General features: G+C 43.0%; 1 protein-coding gene across 1 annotated transcript in view; it reads left to right on the top strand.

Moving 5' to 3' along the window:
- The first annotated feature begins 6,022 nt into the window (after positions 1-6,022).
- The window catches only part of CPA6 (carboxypeptidase A6), a 317,040-nt gene continuing 303,288 nt past the window's right edge, over positions 6,023-19,774 (top strand). The window contains exon 1 of the mRNA XM_063726667.1: positions 6,023-6,387. Coding sequence (XP_063582737.1) covers positions 6,272-6,387 — 116 coding nt within the window. The 5' untranslated portion in view covers positions 6,023-6,271. The remainder of the gene's footprint in view (positions 6,388-19,774) is intronic.

Here is a 19,774-nt window from a genome sequence, read left to right as displayed (position 1 = left end):
GCTCCATCCCTCTCAAATTTCCCTTATTTTCATTAAAATACTTAATATCACAAGTGGTAAAACACATACATCTTTTCCCTGTCACTAGCAGTAGTAATTTTTAAAAGCAATTTTTAATTTTTTAAAATATTTTTATCCATTATGTTTTCTCTATTTATTCCTCTGTAAGAGTCTTGGGACCAGGTATCAGGAAAGATGGAGAAGTAGGAGGTAGAATGTGAGACAAAGGAGAAGGGAAAGAAGAAAAAACAAGTGATATAGACAGGAGACAGGGAAATACTAGAAGAGGGTGGTTCCCCAGCAAAGGCCCCATCCTCAAGCTTGGAGACCCGTGGCCCTAAATGGGGATAGGCTTTCCTATTTTCACGCCCAAAAGTTGCCTTTTGGCCCATCATGCCCCTATCCTGTACCCATATAAACCCTGAACCCCAGGCTCTAGAAGCAGACGAGCAGATGAGGAGATGAGACAAGCAGACAAATAGTGGAATGTTTCGGCAGAGAAAGAGAGAAGAGGAGGAGGAACATCTGAACACCATTCGGTGTCTTGTTCCAGTGTCTTCAGGGGAAGATCATCTTCCCACTCCATCCCCTCTTCTGGCTCCCCATCCATCCCACTGAGAGCCACAATAAAACTCCACATTCATCCTTCAAGCCCATGTGTAACCCAATTCTTAAAGGACGCTGGGTGAGAGTTCAGGATACAGAAAGCTGCCACACTGGCCCTCTGCCCTTGCAAAAAGCCAGAGGGTCCATTGAGCTGGTTAACACTTAAACCATCTGCAGATGGCAAGGCTAAGAGGGCACTGCAACACTGGGGCCAAAGGCACCCACCCCTAGACACTACCATGGGGCCAGAGCCCAAAGCACTTGCCCTGGTTCCTGCACCTGCCCGTCTGCGTGCTCCCCCTGCCATCAGGGTTTTGAGCAGCAGCAATAGAACAGGCAAGCCACACCCCTGTCACATGTCCTGTGAGAGGGATCAAGTAACTCTCCCATTTCACAAGGACAGAGAGAAGATGGAAGCCTCCTACTGCTTTGAGTCAGCAGGTAGATCTCTTTATTCCCATCTTCCTACATTAAAGTACTTTAGTTTTGCTCTATAAATTCTATAAAACATCATCGTAACCTAATTATAAGGACCTAAACGTATAATAATTGGCTTGCCCATTATTAAGACTTACTCTTCCAGTTGCTTTCTCATCAGAGTGAGCCAAACTCTTCTTGTGAGACACCTGGCTGAAGACAAAGATGCAAACTGGGGCTCTGGATGAGAGCTCCCAGAAAGGGAAGAGGTCCTAGCAGCTCTGGACTGAAAGGCGTGCCAAGGCTTTGTTAGCAGATGTCTGCTGTGTACCCAGCACTGCCCCAGGCACTGTGGAGTACAAAGACAGACATAATCGAGTGCTTGGCATGGAGGAGTTTTTCATAAATGGTAATACTGAGTTGTGTCAACACAGTCAAACACAAGGGTGTATATTTATAAATGCTGTCCACTCAAAGAAGGTGACCACTGCAGTTAGAAATGGATTGGAACAGCTTCATGGGAGATACTGACCTGAGCTGGGTCTGGCCGGGATGGAAGGATTTGGCCAGATAGAGACAGGAAGGCTGAATGGAGATGGCCACTGGTATCAAGGAAACACCATAAACAAACACAGAGGAAGGACACAGCTGGAGAGGATACAGAGTCTTCAGAGAATACTGAGGAAGATAAAAATGAAAATGTTTTTGAGGGCCTTGAATGCCAAGCTGAGGAGCCCGAATGCCACTCTTCATCCTGTCGAGATTCACTGGCAGACAGCTCCTGCTGCTCCCTGTGCCTGCAATGGTCTCATCCCGTCCCTCATTCCCTGCACACCACCATCCTCCTCTGGGCATGACTGGCTCCTTCTCATCCTTGGTTTAGATGTCCACTTCCCCACAACACCCTACACATGTGATCCGTACCTGCCCTCTTAACTTTCCATCACAAAATCTCCGATTTGTTCCTATAGGATTAAGGGAACCACCAAATGTAACAAGGAGTTTGTGTAACTACCCAGCCTCTCCACCAGCACTGAGTGTCACAAAGTCAGAAACCATATCTGCAGCAATAGATCAAGAAGAGAAGAAGGCAGGCAGAGGCCTCATAAAATGTCTACTGTTTAAGCAGGCAGAAATCAGAGAGGAACCCCAGGAAGGACAGGAACAGAAGAAGACAATATCTCAGAGCCCAAGGGAGAAGAGAGTTTCAAACAGCAACTGGCAAGCAGCCTCAGAAGCCATGCAGATGTGGAGTGGGGTGAGAACAAAACATTTTTCCACTTAGAAATCACCACTGATATTTGGGAGAAAGTTTCAGTGGGGTGGTAGGGAGGCAAAGCCATGGTCAGGGTTCAAGAGTGCACTTCTGGCTGGGCGCCATGGCTCATGCCTGTAACCCTAGCACTTTGGGAGGCCAAGGCGGGAGGATCACGAGGCCAGCAGATCGAGACCATCCTGGCTAACACGGTGAAACCCCGTCTCTACTAAAAAATAAAAAAAATTATCTGAGCGTGGTGATGGGCGCCTGTAGTCCCAGCTACTCGGGAGGCTGAGGCAGGAGAATGGCGTGAACCCAGGGGGCGGAGCTTGCAGTGAGCTGAGATTGCACCACTGCACTCCAACCTGGGTGACAGAGCAAGATTCCGTCTCAAAAAGAAAAAAAAAGAAGACTGGGAAACGAAAAAGAAAAAAGAAGCCAAGTGGCTTGTGTTTAAGGATGGAAGAACTGTGGTTAGCTGATGAGAGAAAGACTAAAGACACGGGAACAAGACGGGATAGCTGATGGTGCTGAAGACAGTTGGGAGGGAATCATCAGTGAGGTGTTGTTAAGGGAAGCTTAGCTTCAGAACATTCCTCACAGACTTGCCAAGACCGCATAGGGCAGTAGCCTACCTTCACATTTGCTGTTTCCTTACCTGTTGGAATAGTGGCAGAAATCTATAAAAAATAAGTGACAGGCGATAAGGTCTATGCAAATAGGATGTTGACGAATGATCACAAACTGCAACGGGAGGGATGTCAGTACAACTTTTGCTGAAGAAAGTGCTACCACACTGTTTATCTTCTCCAGATAGCTTTAACAACATAAATCTGTGTAGCTGTCACTCATATACCTGAGAAAAGAAATTGCAAAACCTTCCTCCATGGTATCATAGAATTTCAGTTCTGGAAGAGACATTAAAAATGAGCTCATCATCAACAAATGGACTCGAATCAAGAATGATATTTTCTTTTCCCAATTGTAGTTTCGTTTCTTTCTGTGCATGGTGATATTTCTTTTAATAAAGTTCACTCTTCCACTAAACTATGACAAAGGCATAGCCAATAAATAGAACTTCTCATCTTCCCATCTCCAAATCCCTAGCTGGTTTAATAATTCACTCCCTCTCAGTGCCTTAAAAATGGAACTTTTATCTTTGAATTCATCTATAAAACTGTTCTCTCCTCCTCCCATTTGCTAAATGGACTCCATTTATCTCTCATTTTATGGGAGCTTATCTACTTCAAGAGAAGTTTGATCAGATAACCTGGTCCTTAGTAAAACAGAGAATGATTGCTAGGAATGGCTTCTATTGTTTGAGAACCTCTCTCTGATCTGAAATTTTTAGGAAGGTTACAGGATGTCACCGGAGTTTCTGGCATTTTTGATGGTCCAGGAAATGATTCCTTTGGTCTCAGTCTGGAGAGCCTCTGCTGAACATGCTTGCGGGATCCAATCCTTCAGAATGATTTGAGGATGAGTTTAATTCTCAGTCAGAGACTGAACATTCCTAGTTTAATGTTGTGATATAATATGACAGATTTATACATTGTTCTGACATAGCGAAATGCAAAGAGATGAAGTGTTTTATTTACACAGTAACCTCTTATTTCCACAGATCGTTGGCTTTCCTGGGCTCATCTAAAAGGCCTGTGAGTACTGCTGTGAGTCTTGTAGAGCAGCCTGACCAGTTTAGGAAGACAAAAGTACGAGGCAAGGAAGTCAGGAAAGAAGGCAACATAAAAAAGAAACGAAACCAGACATGATCACCTGGGGAACTTCCACTCTCCAAAAGCGCCCATAGTATTCTCTGCTCCCAAGGTGCTCTCTCCTCTATCTGGACATAGAAGCATCTATGTTAATGTTTGTTAAATGAATTTCTTCCCTGGTTCATGTTCATCCAACAGACATTGTTGATCACTCCTTCAGGAAACATTGTATTCCCTCGAGGAGGTATAAGGAAGTGCACAGGAAGACCAAAAGGATACAGTTCTGTATTCAAGGAGAAAGCAGCCTCATGAGGAAACCAGACAAGAAATTCGATGTGGTAATTCCTACAGTAAAGGACATGCTAGGGCTTGTGAGGGACACAGAGAAGGCATTAACCAAACTGATGCTGAGAAAGTTGCAGAAAACTTCAGAGCATCATTTCAAATGAAAACCATTTCAGCTGTTTCATGAACCTGACATTGAATCCGTCAAAGGAGTTTTGGTTCAACTCCCCAGGTAGAGAAGATGGGAAAGATTGGGCACTCTCTCTTCTAACAGGGACTCTGGCTATAGTATTAGAGGGTTCAGGAGTTCTTGGCCATGACTCTCCAGGAAGCCTGAAAAGTTTTGTGAGTGTGATGAAGAAATAGTGGCTCACTCTCTCTTTTAGAGCACAACCAGGACTGGGCATGGAGGATAACAGGAGGCACCCTAGGTGCCTATGCTTATTTAACAGGGCAAGGCACAACCCCTGTAATGGGTTTGGTGGCATATTCGAATAGGAGCAAGTGGATGCAAATAATAATTTTAAAAAGCTTTCGTCATCAACATGGGAAAAAAGAGAAGGAAATGGTTTTCTCCAAGGTTTGCTTGGAAGAAAAAGCAAACCTCATTCTAAAGTGAAGTCTTGCTACTCCAAGTGTGGCTGAAGAGCCAGCGGCATCAGCATCACCTGGAAGCTTCTTTAGAAATGCAGACTTGGCCAGGCGTGGTGGCTCACGCCTGTAATCCCAGCAATTTGCAAGGCCGAGGCGAGCGGATTGCCTGAGGTCAGGAGTTCAAGACCAGCCTGACCGACATGGTGAAACCTCGTCTCTACTAAAAATACAAAAAGTAGCCGGGCGTGGTGGCAGGCACCTGTAATCCGAGCTACTCGGGCGGCTGAGGCAGGAGAATCTCTTGAACCTGAGAGGCGGAGGTTGCAGTGAGCCAAGATGGGGCCTTGGCAATCCATCCAGCCTGGGCAACAAGAGCGAAACTCTGTCTCAAAAAAGAAAAAGAAAAAGAAAAACTCTTAGGCCCCTGTTCCAACCTACTACGTCAGAGCTGCAGTTTAATGAGATCCCCAGGTGACTTCTATGCATGTGGAGCTCTCAGAAGCCCTGCTCCAGATCAGCATGGTGGTTGAATATTGCAATCACCTAAGGAACTTTTTAAACCACTGATCCCGCCACCACAGTTTCTATTTTCAAGGTCTGGCTCCCTAAATGATTCCAAATGTGCAGCCAAGGTGGCAAAGCACTCGAAGGCCTCCTATTCCCCACGAGAACCTCTGAAACAGCAGCAGGTCTGGGTGCTGCTGATGCAGAGTGAGTACCAAGATCTCCCTGAAGTCAAGTAAAGCCACTGACCACTCCCGTAAGTCAGGAGCAGGGAACTGAAGCCAGCTGTTTGGATCTGGGTGCTATAGGTACCCCTGTGCACTTTCTCATCATGATTGTTCACTGTGCATTTCATTAGGCAGAATCCGTTTAGGAATCTGTCATGGGAGATCAAAAAAAACATTAAGCTTGGAATAATCCATGTCTGCTTGTTTAGCCCATCAGACAAATCGTTTGCAATTAGGTAGGATCCTCATGCTGAAGAAGGTAGAGAAAGAAAGCTTGCACAGAAAAGTTAGAGGCCGCAAGTTGGGAACGCAAACAAACCAAACGCAGAGAGGAGTCACCCAAAGGAAGCAGCACCCAGTCAACCCCTGCCGTGAGTCAGCACAAGGGAGGCCCAGCCCTTTCTAGGCGAGCCTGATTAAAGATCAGGCTCAGCTGCTGCGCTGCTGCTTGTCCCAAGACCAAGTCGTAATAGCAACTTCCCTTCCTCAGCTGCCTAAACTTTTTTTTTCCCTTGTAGCTGGAGAGAAGTGTCACATTTTGCTCACTCTCAACCTTCTTCGCCCACCCCCTTCCCAGAGAACGTGTGCGGTGTGTAGGGGGTGCTGTGAGCCACCTCCAGCCTCGGGTGGCTGCTTAAGTAACTTTCAACTCCTCTCTTCTTAACACTATGAAGTGTCTCGGGAAGCGCAGGGGCCAGGCAGCTGCTTTCCTGCCTCTTTGCTGGCTCTTTTTGAAGATTCTGCAACCAGGGCACAGCCACCTTTATAACAACCGCTATGCTGGGTAAGTGGAGCGACATTCATGCCCTACACAGCTTTGATTTGGATCTGGGGGCTGGTTTGCTCCGGAGTGTGCCTCACTTTTTCTGATTTGGGGGTCTCTGAGTGAATCTGCACACTTTCACGGTCCCCTATATAAAATGTACTCACAGCTCTCTGCTCTTGGCTTTAGCTCACTGAGAGAATGTAGTGGGCTCCAGCCTGGCTTTTTATACTTTTTATCATGTGCCAGCCTCAGCTGTGGACCTAGGGTTGAATGGGATTCTGTCTTTGGAGTAGCCGTGGTCAGTATTTGCAGTGTTTGCCTTGGTTGATGCTTGGGGATGCTGTTGTCCTACATCATTTATGACCTGAAAACTAAGCCTTTCCTTTACAATTGTATGTAGGAGCAGTGGGTTGAAATTCATCAGTGATTAAGAACTGAGTGTGATTTTTTTTTATCTGTGCTTATTAGTCTGTAGAGTGGTTATTAGATTTTTAAATCTGAGCAATGCAAATGATTCAACTCAAAATAAGCAGAATAAAAGTCGTCAACTATAAAATTATGGATAGTTTTTCTGAAGGAAAAACATACGAGTAAAACAATCAGTTTTGTCCCCCCTCTGTAAGTTGCATGCTTTCTGTATGCCTTTCTTCAGGAGGCAGAGGGCTGGAAGCCGTGTGTTACCATGCACATTCTTATTATCCTGAAGGCTTGCTGTAGTATAGACAGCATGTGATTTGCTCACATATGCAGGGGGTCGTTCTTTGAATCTGGAAATTATGACTTGCCTGCACTTTAGAGCTGGAAAAACCTTAAGTAGTTCCTCTTGTTCAATTCCTTTTTACAGAGGAGTAAACTCAGTGTCTTAAATATTTTTAAATAGGCTACTATCATTCAATAATCACCACCAGAGAAAAGTTTTCATGTAGATCTGAATCATGACAAGGTAGTGTACAGTGTCTTAAAACCAAGTTGTTCTTTTTGGAAATAGTGTAAAAGAGAATTTATTAGTGTGACCCTGGAAAAGAGAACTGCATTTCTCTTTCTCTCCCAAAGAATCTTGGCACTGCCTTTAGGGTTCCTCTGAATACAGTGCTTACAGAGGAAATTTGCGAAACATGTCCTCAGTTTTAGGGGAGGCAGGATGGGATGGAGGTGTTGGCTGAGGTAGGCGCTATAGATGGCAATATGATCACGGATTTTTCCACCCCAGTATTTCTGGGAGGAACAGAAAGGAGTTAACATCCCAGGGCAGCCTTTTGGCCTGGACATACAAGATCTCAATTTTACCTCCGATAATTTGTGACCCCTTTAGAGATCTGGAAAAAAGAAGCTCATGTTTAAAGACTGATGGTGCAGGCTTGGGTTGTGGGGGACTTAATTCTGACTCTCCTGGCTGATGTCGGGTCAGATGATAAACATGTATCACAGATTTAGACACGCGTGTATGACCTAAGACCTCACTCCTCCACTCAGCTGTGGCTCTGTGCATAATTATTTCAGCGTGTGGCACTCCTCCGTGATAAGTTACCAGGCCTGCTTCAGCTGAGCAGGTGTGCACCCTTCCCTAAGCACCACTTTGCAGAGGAAATGAGGCCAATGGTGGCACCCTTTTCGTATAGAATTTGTAGCGACCGGAACCCTTCGGGAAAAAATTTCATTACCTTCTCTGTTTTCAGCAATGGATGTAATAATTGCTATTTTCTCTTCAATTGCTACATAAGTTAATCCCAAGTCTATAAATTACCAGATGTCTAAAAGTAGGAGGGAAGAAAAAGATGAGAGAATGAAAAGAAGTGAGTCTCACTCAACCATTGCAATAGAAGCCTAGAGCTTCTTTAAAAGCAAAAATATTTCTGAGCATATTCACTGTTAAAAATGGGGAATTTCAACCTACCTTCATTAGATATGTCATTTTCTCATCGCTAAAGACAGAAATGCTGCTCAGCTTTGAGAATGTTTTGCTTTGTTTACTCCAAAACTACTTTCTGCAAGTTTAGCCTTCCGGTGAACGAGAATCTGATGGGAAGACATGGTAGAAGAGTATTTAGCAGTTTTTTTGGCTGGTTTCATCCATCCAAAGTTATTCTGAGCCACCTCATTTTTATTCCTTAATAATTTTTCTCTTTTGTTTTTTGCTACTAATGAAGGGGCAGCCCTAGTTCTTGCATTCATGTAAAAATATTTTTGTAGGTCTTCGTAGAATCTAATAATATGTGATTATCATTTACAGGACCCTGAGCATGAATAAAAAATGGAACACACAGGGCAGACCAGCATGCCTCCTGAGAGCAGCTAATGAGGCCAGTCCTCTTTAGACATAAACTAGTAACAACTGGATAGTGCCAAGTGTGTAATAGATGCTTAGTAAATGGTAAATTTAAGTGTCTCAGAAAAAAAAAAAATTGCCTTGGGATGGGTAGTGGGAGATTCGGGGAGATATAGGGATGATTAATGGTCATTTAAAAAGGTTAGAAAGAGTAAGACCTATTTGCTTGCACAACAGGGTAACTATAGTCAATAATAATCTAATTGTACATTTTGAAATGACTAACAGTGTAACTGAATTATTGTAACACAGAGAATAAATGCTTGAGGGGATGGATACCCCATTCTCTACGATGTGCTTATTTCACATTGCATGCCTGTGTCAAAACATCTCATGTACCCCATAAATATGTATTGGGTATATAGAAGTATATACATACTATTATATACCCACAAAAATTAAAAACTTAAAAAAAGTGTAGAAAGACTACAAGAAAAATCTGATGACAAAAGTTAGTGCCTTTTTTGATAACTGTATTAAACACTTACAAGACAGATCCTTAAATGCATAGAAAAGGAATGAAGCAAAGTGGAAAATAACGACTTCAATTATATTTATTGGTACTTTATGTCAAGGGCTTCAGGGGTTACAAATGCCAAGCCAAACATTTCAGGGATCAATAAATGTCCGTCAGTAAGTGAGACAAGCAAACATCATTCTGTGTTTCTCTTTTTCTCCCTCATCTCCCTGTTTTCCCAAAAGCCGAACTGGTTATTTATTATACTGTGATATTGAAACAAAAAAAAATCTTCTGCATCACAGAAAATTAGGGTAGATTTTTTAAATAATGGTAAAAGATCTCAGAGAGTAACAATAAATTCTGGCAAAATTGTACAACTAACATGGCCATGATTTTTGAAAACTACCTATTGAGTGCCTTCTTCATGTGTCAACGTAGAATAAGTCTGAAGTTTAACTGCCTGGGTCTCAATTTTTGCTTTCCCACATTTAGTAGCTCTGTTATCTTAGACAAGTTATTTAACTTCTTTGAACCTCAGTTTCCTTATCTTAGACAATGGAGGTAATATAAGACCTTCCTCACCAAGTTGCTGGGAGGATTCTAGAATAGCATGGTTCTTGGCACTTAGTAAGAACTTAACAGGATAGTTAAATACTTACCAAGACTTAATATAAACATTTATAAAAACATTAGTTCTAAGAACAACCTTATGCATTTGTTATCCTCATTTTACAAATAGGCTAAATGAAGTACAGTCCAGGTAGCCCAAGTTCAGGGCTAACTAACTCAAGGACACACTTGAGATTCTCACCCAGCTCTGCCTGACTCCACCACTGTACTTCTCACTCTGCCACTTATTCAGGCGTAGAGGAGAATTGCTTTTAAGAAAAACTGGAAGATTTAATCTTGTTTGGGGAACTGATAGTTTCAGAACAATAAAGGAAAAGAGATTATATAGGTAAAATTGGAGGTTTAATCTTGGTCACCTTCTCTAGGGTGATGATGAGTCACTGATAGTGAATCATCATTAGAAAAGCATGCAGGGCCCATAAGGGATAGAAAACAGAAGATGAAAGAACTTTCTATTGTCACACACAGGCACGCACACACACACACACACACACACACGAAACAAAAGCACAGAAAGTAGCTGTGATTGTGTGCCTTTGTTCATGCAAGTATTATTTGGATGCCCATTGTGTGCTGAGAACTTGACCAACAGAGTGAATGCCCTCTGATAGCTTGCTGTATAGTAGAGAAAATTGCCCACACATCAAATTACTGTACACTATGTAAGTGCTGTGTGGCAGGGGTCCCCAACCTTTTTGGCACCAGGGACTGGTTTTGTGGAAGACAATTTTTCTACGGTTGTGGCAGGGGTGGTTTCAGAATGATTCAAGTGCATTACATTTATTGTGCACTTTATTTCTATTGTTATTACGTTATAATACGTAATGAAATAATTATAGGACTCACTGTAACAAAGAATCAGTGGAAGCCCTGAGCTTGTTTTCCTGCAACTAGGCAGTCCCATCTAGGGATGATGGGAGACAGTGACATATCATCAGGCATTAGATTTTTATAAGGAACATGCAACCTAGATCCCTCGCATGGGCAGTTCACCACAGGGTTCTCGCTCCTGTGAGAATCTAATGCTACTGATGATCGACAGGAGGCAGAGCTCAGGTGGAAATGCAAGCAATGGGGAGCAGCTGCAAATACAGATGAAGCTTTGCTGGCTAGCCTGCCACTCACCTCCTGCTGTGCGGCCCGGTTTCTAACAGGCCACCAACTGGAACCGGTCTGTGGCCAGGAGTTTTGGGACCCCTGCTGTATGGGACAAACAGATTCCTGAGGGCTGACAGAAGAGCTCAATGAACCAAGAAGGAGAGGTGAACATCCTTGCTATGTCCTTGCCAATTCTGATCATCTAGCCCTGCTGCACGTAGGCTGAGTGTGCAGAGAGGACTGGCTTCCTACCATCATGGCTGCTTCTTGGGACTGGAACCAAGTAATGTGCTCGTATTAATCTACTTACACTGGGTCTGCTTGCAAAGTTCCATGGACTCCTTTTTTCTCATGACAGCCCTGCATTTATTGAAGATGCCTCTCACGTCTTGGGACAGTTTCTTCCCCCTTCTTCTTTGTGTCTCAGGGAAGCCACTTTGATGAATGGCATATCCTTTTTTCCCATGACCATAGGTATGAGCAGGGCTGGGTATCACTCACTATTCCCGCAGCTGGTATGTGCTGGTTAGCCACACCCATGCTGTGCTTATGGCCCCACTTATGGTTATTTGTCCACAAGTCAATAGTCATCCATGGAAACAGGATATGACTATTCACAGAAGTAGACTTGAAGTAAGATTTTTTTTGAAAAGTAGTTTGGGGCCAGGCATGGTGGCTCACATCTGTAATCCCAGCACTTTGGGAGACCGAGGCAGGTGGATCACCTGAGGTCAGGAGTTCGAGACCATCCTGGCTAACATGGCAAAACCCTGTTTCTACTAAAAATACAAAAATTAGCCAGGCGTGGTAGCATGTACCTGTAGTCCCCGCTACTCAGGAGGCTGAAGCAGGAGAATCGTTTGAACCTGGGAGGCAGCAGTTGCAGTGAGCCAAGATCATGCCATTGCACTCCAGTCTGGGCATCAGAGCAAGACTCAGTCTCAAGAAAAAAAATAAATAAAAGTAGCTTAGTCCTTGAAATCCTATAAGCAAAGAGACTACACATTGGATGTGGCATACAGAAGACAAAAGGATTGTGAGAAATAGTGACTCAGTAGAGCAGTTTCAACCCCAGAGACGTAATACTTGTTTTCTACCTTACCTCTCTGGCTATTCCCCCACCTTTCTCTCAGGAGCAGTTTTTGTGTTCTTTTATGTCCTGATGGTGGCTTCCTTTGAATGTTCTCTGAGCTTTTGGAAACCTAGGTCTAGAGCACAAGAAATCAGAGCCAGTCATGTGAATCTGAGTTGCCTTCTGCGCTGGTAGTTAAGGCTCTTTTCAGATATGATGGACAAAAGTCTCCCTTTTCCCAGGACTGGCCTGGGGTTGCCGGAGACTGTCCCAGTTTGCACCTGCTGTTCTGGTGTAGTCATCAGCAGTGCCTCCTTCCCAACGGAGAAGGGTCCTGATTTGATGGTAAATTGTTGGTTTGACCTTTTATATTCTTCACTATGTTTGCATCCTTAATGAGTTTTATTCCATGTCTTCAAATATGCCTCTTGTCTCACTCCTAAGGAAGAAATGCATCTCTAGTTCCCTCTGTTCCTGTAAAAAGTATCCCATTTGTACTCTCCTCTCCCTTGTAATGACCACCAGCCACATAAAAGACTTTTTGTTTTAATCTCAGTCTGGGTTAAGGTAGTTCTCTCCTAACTGATCTGCCATTCTTTAGTCCTTTCTCATACTGATGAGCTTATTAAAATAAGGCTTTTTATCATGTCACTCCCTTGCTCAAAGACCTACTTTGGCTCCCTATTGTCAACTACATCAAAGGCAGAATCCTCTGCATGGCTTTCAAGGCCTCTATCATCAAACTCTTGTTTTCCTGCCTCTTTTTCACTTATCCTACACCCTGAAACCAGATCTAGTCAGATCAGAGAAGTAGAGAGCTTCATTCAGCATTGCACACCTTGAATAAACAAAGCAAGCAGGCCCCATTCATAGTAAGAACCTAAAGCAGGAAAGGGCCATGTCAGCTCATCAGTGACAGGTTGAAATATGTGCTCTACATTTGGGGGCGTTAGGAACTATAAAGGACATGTCCTTGGTTCTAAGTTTGGTTAAGAACGTTTCCCCACAAGTTAGTGTGTAGTTAATGGAATAGTTCTCCAGTGCCTTCTGGAACTTCCTTCTAGCTCGTGCCCCTTGTTAATGATAGAATATTTTTAGTTTTCGTTATGCGCTAGCTCAAAGTACAGCCCGTAAGTGCTGATTGTTTATCAGCTCTTTATACCCAAAGCTTTCTTCCCTGCAGTATGTTTTGTGTGTAGGGGCTTCCTGCTTTGCTTGTTAAAGACATGCAATGCTGCAGTCCTCTACCCCTCTGACCCAAAGTCAGAGGCAGACTGTATGGGGGTCAGCACTTCCTCTGCCCACTGAGCTAGTAGAAGGAGGATTGTTTCAAATGTTTCTGGGCTCCACTCTCCTTGAAGCCCAATCTGATAATGGACCCTTTATTTTATAGCACCAAGGTACTTTCTGTGTAATACCATTAAGCATAATCACTTCCAACCCCTGAAAAGCAGCAAAGGATGTTAATGTTTTATAACTTCACAGCCTATATTGTGCGAGCTACAAAAGCATTATTTTTTTGTCTTTGTAAATGGAATGACTGAACAGAAAATAGAAACGTTTTTGGTGACTTGTTTTAGAGTTTTCATTATGATCAATCAGTAGATAACTGGTTTATTGGATTAGAATTTGCTTTGCTAAATTAATGGCTTCTGGATCAGCCTCTAGGCATTAGCTTCTTTATGATACAGTGGAATGTGGAATACAAAGCTTTAGGATCTTGTTCTGGGTAGTGTCGTAAATTTCCTAAAAGATTATTTTATGAAAGATTGAAGCAAACTTCTAAGTGTTTCTCTTCAACATAATTATAGCCTTTGTTCTTTTTTTTTCCAGTGTACTTTGAAAATAGTAAAACATTTTAGTATCAGTGTTAGCAAGGATACTATTGGGTTGTTTTGTTTTGTTCTGTATTTTTTTTGTTTGTTTCTTAGTTTTGCTGTGACAAAGAATCCTAAACCTCCATAGCTTAAACAAATCCATTTCTCTCTCATGTAAAACTCCAGAACAGCTATGGCTGGTTGGTGGTGACAGAGAACCAGGCTGCTTCTGTCTTGTAGCTCTGCCATGCTCAACATTCAACTTCCAAAGGAGGAGTCTTCCATTTCTCACAGTCCAGCCAGCAGGAAAGTGGAAAGAAAAGTCACTCTCCTGTAAAGCCACAGACCAGAAGTTCAAACATCACTTCCTGCAGGCCAGAATCATCTAGACAGCCCTAGCTGCAAGGGAGGCTGTGAAATATAGCCTTTAGCCAGGCGGCCAGATCTGGGAGAACATGTTAAAGATAACTACAGCAGTCTCTCTCTGAGTGGTTACTCTGATATCCAATGACTACCAGCCCATTCTCCCTTTCACTTGCTTTTTTTTTGAAATAACAATATCTCCAAATGGATGTTTAGAATTTTGGACTTCCAGCTAATTAAAAGTGTGCATTTTTTCTTCTATAAATGACATTTTTTAAAGTCATAGAATGTCAGGACCAGAAGGGACAAAAAATATAGCCCAATCCCTTTTTATAGTATATGAGGAAGCAGAACTCCATAAAGGTAAAAGGACTGGCAGAGCTAGTGGTAGAGTTAAGACTAAAACCCAGGCCACCTGAGTTCACAGCATTCTTTACAGTTGACAACACCACCTTTGGTGACTCCAGAAATCTTCTTACCCTTTCCTATTCTCTAGAGTCATTGAGGATGAAGTAAAGTGATTTGGCAAGGCTGAGAATTGTTTAACAAGGGAGGATTTCATTTCATATCTATAAATATTTGCAGGGTGTCTGGCCCACTGCTAGTCTAGGACTACAGAGATGAAAGAGCAGCCCATGTGCACAGCATAATGAGTAACTCAGGCAGGTAAACAAACAGTTCCAACCCTGGGATCCTTGTGCCTCCAGAGAAAACTCTTGATATCAGATATCAAGTGATTGCAGGAGAGGGTCACCTAACCCAGACTGAAGAATGGACAGAAGGCCAGAGAAGTCATCTTAGATGTGAAGATTGCAAAGGGGGAAAAAAAATATATTTGAGTGGTTTATTAAATATGCAAGATATTTTGACTTTTTCTTTTAAATGGCTGGTATTGAAAGAACATGGTCCTGATCTCAGTCATCAAAAACAACTAGAAATTAGGTTAAGGCTTTCCAGACACAAGGAATATATTGGTGCAAAGAACTACAGGTGAGAGAGCTTGGTCAAGTCTAGAAAATCAGGGCAATTGAGTATGGCTATAACAGAAGGCATCTTTCTATGAGGGAGTCAGGAGGCGGGAGGAAAGGCTGCAGACGTAGGTGAGGTCCCATAACACATGGTTCTGATTTCTCCCAAAGGCAACAGCATGCTCATGAACAATTTTAAGCAAAGAATTTAGTTGATTCAATTTTTAAAAGAAAGTTCTCTCTGCCATCATTGAAAAGGGAAGATTGGAGGGCTGAAGACTGGTGTCAAGATGACTGGGATGTTATGGTGACCTTAGTAATAGGAGGTAAGGCCTGGTTAATGGCAGTGACATCAGAAGAAAAAAGAGGGAACCAATTAAATATTTAGGAGGTAGAATTTTCACAATTTTTCCACTATTTCACAGAGGGAATAGTGTAAATTGAATCTCAGAATCAGGTAAGTAGACTGCCCTTTGCAGAGAAGATAAGCACTTTTTTGGATATGTATTGTTTGAGCTGCCTATAAAGTGCCCAGTTGGATAGATGAATCTGAAGCTCAAGAGAGACCTCTAGGCTATGAAATAGATTCCAGAAACTGATGTGTCAATAGAATTTCTTGAAACCTTTGGTATAGAATGGAGTACCCTGGAAGAACTCATTACATGAAAAGAGGGCCAAAGACTCAATAGAGCAGAAGGGGAAAGGCAGAGAAGAAAGTAGCAGAAAGGTCTAGAAACAGAGTAAGAAACACAGGAGATGTCAGTTAAAGGAAAATAAGGGATCCAAGAAGGGAGAGGTTAATCACATCAAGTGCTGCAAAGTCGTATCCACTGGGTAGGCCATTCAGGACATCATTCATGATATCATCAAAGGTGCTTTTGGTGGAGTGGTGAATGGAAACTAGAGCAGATAGGTTGAGAAGGGAATTGGGATGTCAGAAAATTAGCAGTGAAGGAAGACCATAATTTCAACAAGCTTGTCCATGAAGTGGGGGTGAGGGCAGTGTGGGGAGCTGACAGATTTAAAGGAGTGTTTTGCCATTTTGCTTTTACTCCTTAAGGTAGGAAAGATATGCTCATATTTTACACCAGGTGGTAGGAATGAGGAAAGGGAGAGAGCAGTGATAAAGGAGAGACTACAGGAAAGTGAGATGGAGTCAGGTCTCCACAGAGACTGAAAGCTGGCCGGCCTCTCCTTTCTCTGTAAAGTAGGAGGTGGGTCCTGGTCCTATGAAGAGAGAGGGGAGATGACTTGGGACCTTCAGAGGGATCACCAGCATCACTGAGGGGCCAGCTGATGGTATGGATGATGAGTCCATAAAGGAACCATAAACCCAGCTCCACGGGTTTTCTCCAGGATCATTTCTGAAGAATGTTACCTGGAATGTGCCCCTGGAGGGAGAGGGGAGGAAAGGCTGCAGAGGTAGGTGAGGTCCCATAACATACGCTTCTGATTTCTCCCAAAGGTAACAGCATGCTCATGAACAACTTTAAGCCAAGAACTTAGTAGATTCCATTTTTAAGAGAAAGTTCCCTCTGCCATCATTGAGAAAGGAAGAGCAACTTGTGGAGCTCTAAAAGGAAAGAGGGCAGAAATGTAATAGCAGTGGAAGAAAGAAAAAAAAAAAAAGACTGCCACTAATTTGTATTTCTCTAACATTTAATAAGATACAGTACTTTGTAAATCAGAATATAATACAAGGTATTATATTAGGTAAGTTATGCTATTAGTGGGAAAGTCTCTCATGTAGACATATCCTGTCACAAAATTGACAATTTTTTTCATTACTGTCTATCTTCCTAAGGAATTAAGTAAAAGACTGAAAGTGTCTTAGTGTCTTCTTAGCCAAATCTATTCTCTTCCTCATCAAGTTATCAGAAAACTGGAGGTGCCATCTCCTCATCCATTTTCCCAGTTCTCTCGTCCTTCCTCATTCCACAAACACTTACTGACCCAATACCAGGAAAGTAGCAATTATCACATCCTGACTGTCATTTTTTATCCCCAAGGATGGTTAAGAAGCTTCAAAGTAGCTGTGCCAGGCAGTGTCTTGCAGACAAAATGATAGTCTGTGTCTCCTGAGGGCTTATGTTTTAATCCACAGTCTAAACTGAAAAAGGGAGAGATTTAAAAAAATGAACAAGTATTTAAAACCAAATGAAAATGCAAGCATATTAGGTCAACACACTCTTCCTGCTTTTTTCTACCTTTGTTTTCTTAACACACACTTCATGTATTTTTATAGCATTTCAATCTTAGCAACTGATAAAAGATGAAAGTTCCAGGGTACCACACTCTTTATCACTAGATGAGAACCCTGGTCTATGTTTGCACTTACAGAAGCTGGAACCATTTGCACATGTGACCTCATTGGTCATATTTTCATTTCCCCTATCTCCCTTTCAGAATGTCTTTATCTTACCAGACTAATTCATGAATCACCGACATGTCAACTAGGTTCCTTTTTCTGATTTTGTGACTGTAATGAGAACACAAGATTTATAATGAGACGATTGGGGTCTTATTATAATCTCTCCATCATGTTTGGGATGATGGGATGATGTGATGGGATGTCTGATGATGTGATAGCAATATATTTGGCATCAAAACTGATAAACATATTGAAGGTTGGAGGCATTTGGGATGAGTCTGTATAGCAAAGTATTTGGAGTAGTTAGAAACTTGCTGCAGAAAAAAATATTCTAAGCCCTCGACTTACAGGGCAGAAAAAAGGATACATATGGGGGAGTCCAGTTCTCCCTAAGTTTTCAGAACTCTTTGTGGAAGCAAAGGAAAATGTAAGTCATTTTAATGTAATATCTGACAGAAATCTTCTTAATGTAATATCTTACATCTTAATGTAATATCTGACAGAAAAATTACTTCAATGTTTTGGAGAGAAATTTAGTCTGCTTTGTTTTTCTCTGCCTAAAATAAAGGTTTTCTTTTCTTTTTTTCCCATGGGGCCCTGGTTTGCTGAGGTCATGCACCCTCCATAGTACTATTCTAAAAACTCTCCAATTACTTCAAGCACCCACACACACACCTGTACCCTCTCTTCCCTCCAATGCCTGACACCACACCTTTTATATAAGAGCAAATAAATATCTTTCTTGATAAGAGGGAGGCTGGTGGCTCACACTTGTAATCCCAGTACTTTGAGAGGCCAAGGTGGGAGGATCACTTGAGCCCAGGAGTTGGAGACCCAGCCTGGCCAACATGAGAAAACCCTGGATTTACAAAAAAAAAAAAAAAAATTAAGTTTGCCTGGTGTGGTGGTGCATGCCTGCACTTCCACTACTAGGGACGCCGAGGCAGGAGGATCACTTGAGCCCAGGAGAATGAAGCTGCAGTGAGCCATGATTGCACCACTGCACTCCAGCCTGTGTGACAGAGGGCGCCACTGCACTCCAGCCTGGGCAACAGCCTGTCTCAAAAAAAAAAAAAAGTAGACAATGCAGCATTTGACCTGAGTTATCTCAGCTTCCATCCTTCCTACCACAAACTCTACAGGTTCCTGATCCCCCCAACTCCTTTCCAAGCCAATACCTTGTGTATTCAGTCAGCACTGTTCATTGAGTGCCTACCATGTGCCCATTTTAAGGCCCAGGGATATAGCACTGTAGGTTCTAGGAATACAGCACTTCTTTTAAGTCCTAGTGAATAAAACAAAGTATCTTGTGAAGTTTACATTCTAATGGAATGACAGAAAATTAATATGCCATAGTAGTGAGTTCTGATAAGGACTCTGAACGGAGATAAAATGTAGAAAGGTGATGGAGTGTCAGGAGAGGAGATGAGAAGAATAAAGTGAGACTCCTGATTATGTGAAGATCTGAGGGTAGAAACTTCCACTCATGGGAAACAGCAAGTGAGGTGGAAGTCCGTGTGGCATGTCCCTGGACAGCGGGTCTCAGACCAGCAGCATCAGCACCACCTGGGCACTTGTGAGAAACTAAAAATTATCAGGCCACCTCCCCCTCCCAAATCAGGAGTTCTAGGGGTGGGGCCCAGCAGTCGGGTTTAACAAGCCCTCCAAGTGTGATAGAAGTTCTAGGGGTGGGGCCCAGCAGTCGGGTTTAACAAGCCCTCCAAGTGTGATAGAAGCTAATTTTTTTTTTTTTTTTTTTTTTTTTTTTTTTTTTTGAGACGGAGTCTCGCTCTGTCGCCCAGGCTGGAGTGCAGTGGCGCCATCTCGGCTCACTGCAAGCTCCGTCTCCGGGTTCACGCCATTCTCCTGCCTCAGCCTCCTGAGTAGCTGGGACTACAGGCGCCCGCCACCACGCCCAGCTAATTTTTTTGTATTTTTAGTAGAGACGGGGTTTCACCGTGTTGGCCAGGATGGTCTCGATCTCCTGATCTGGTGATCCGCCCATCTCGGCCTCCCAAAGTGCTGGGATTACAGGAGTGAGCCACCGCGCCCGGCAAGAAGCTAAAATTTGAGAACCACTGTTGAGGACAAGCAGCAGGGTGACATGGCTGGAGCCTATGGGTCGATGGAACAGTCACTCGCCCTTGGTTCCTGCTGCTCTGGTCCAGACAGTGTTCAATTTCCTTTTGCTTATCACTGTGAAACCTCTCAAAATCACCTACAGCTTTCTTCCTTTGTCCTTTGTCTATTCTGTGCATGTTCCTCCACATCTGCCCACCTTTGTCAAACCAGTTCAAACT

Source organism: Pongo abelii, chromosome 7 (genome assembly GCF_028885655.2).
Source record: "Pongo abelii isolate AG06213 chromosome 7, NHGRI_mPonAbe1-v2.0_pri, whole genome shotgun sequence".
NCBI classification, from domain to species: Eukaryota; Metazoa; Chordata; class Mammalia; order Primates; family Hominidae; genus Pongo; species Pongo abelii.
The sequence above is the reverse complement of the archived record's forward strand: the minus strand, read 5'-3'. Positions and strand labels throughout refer to the sequence as shown.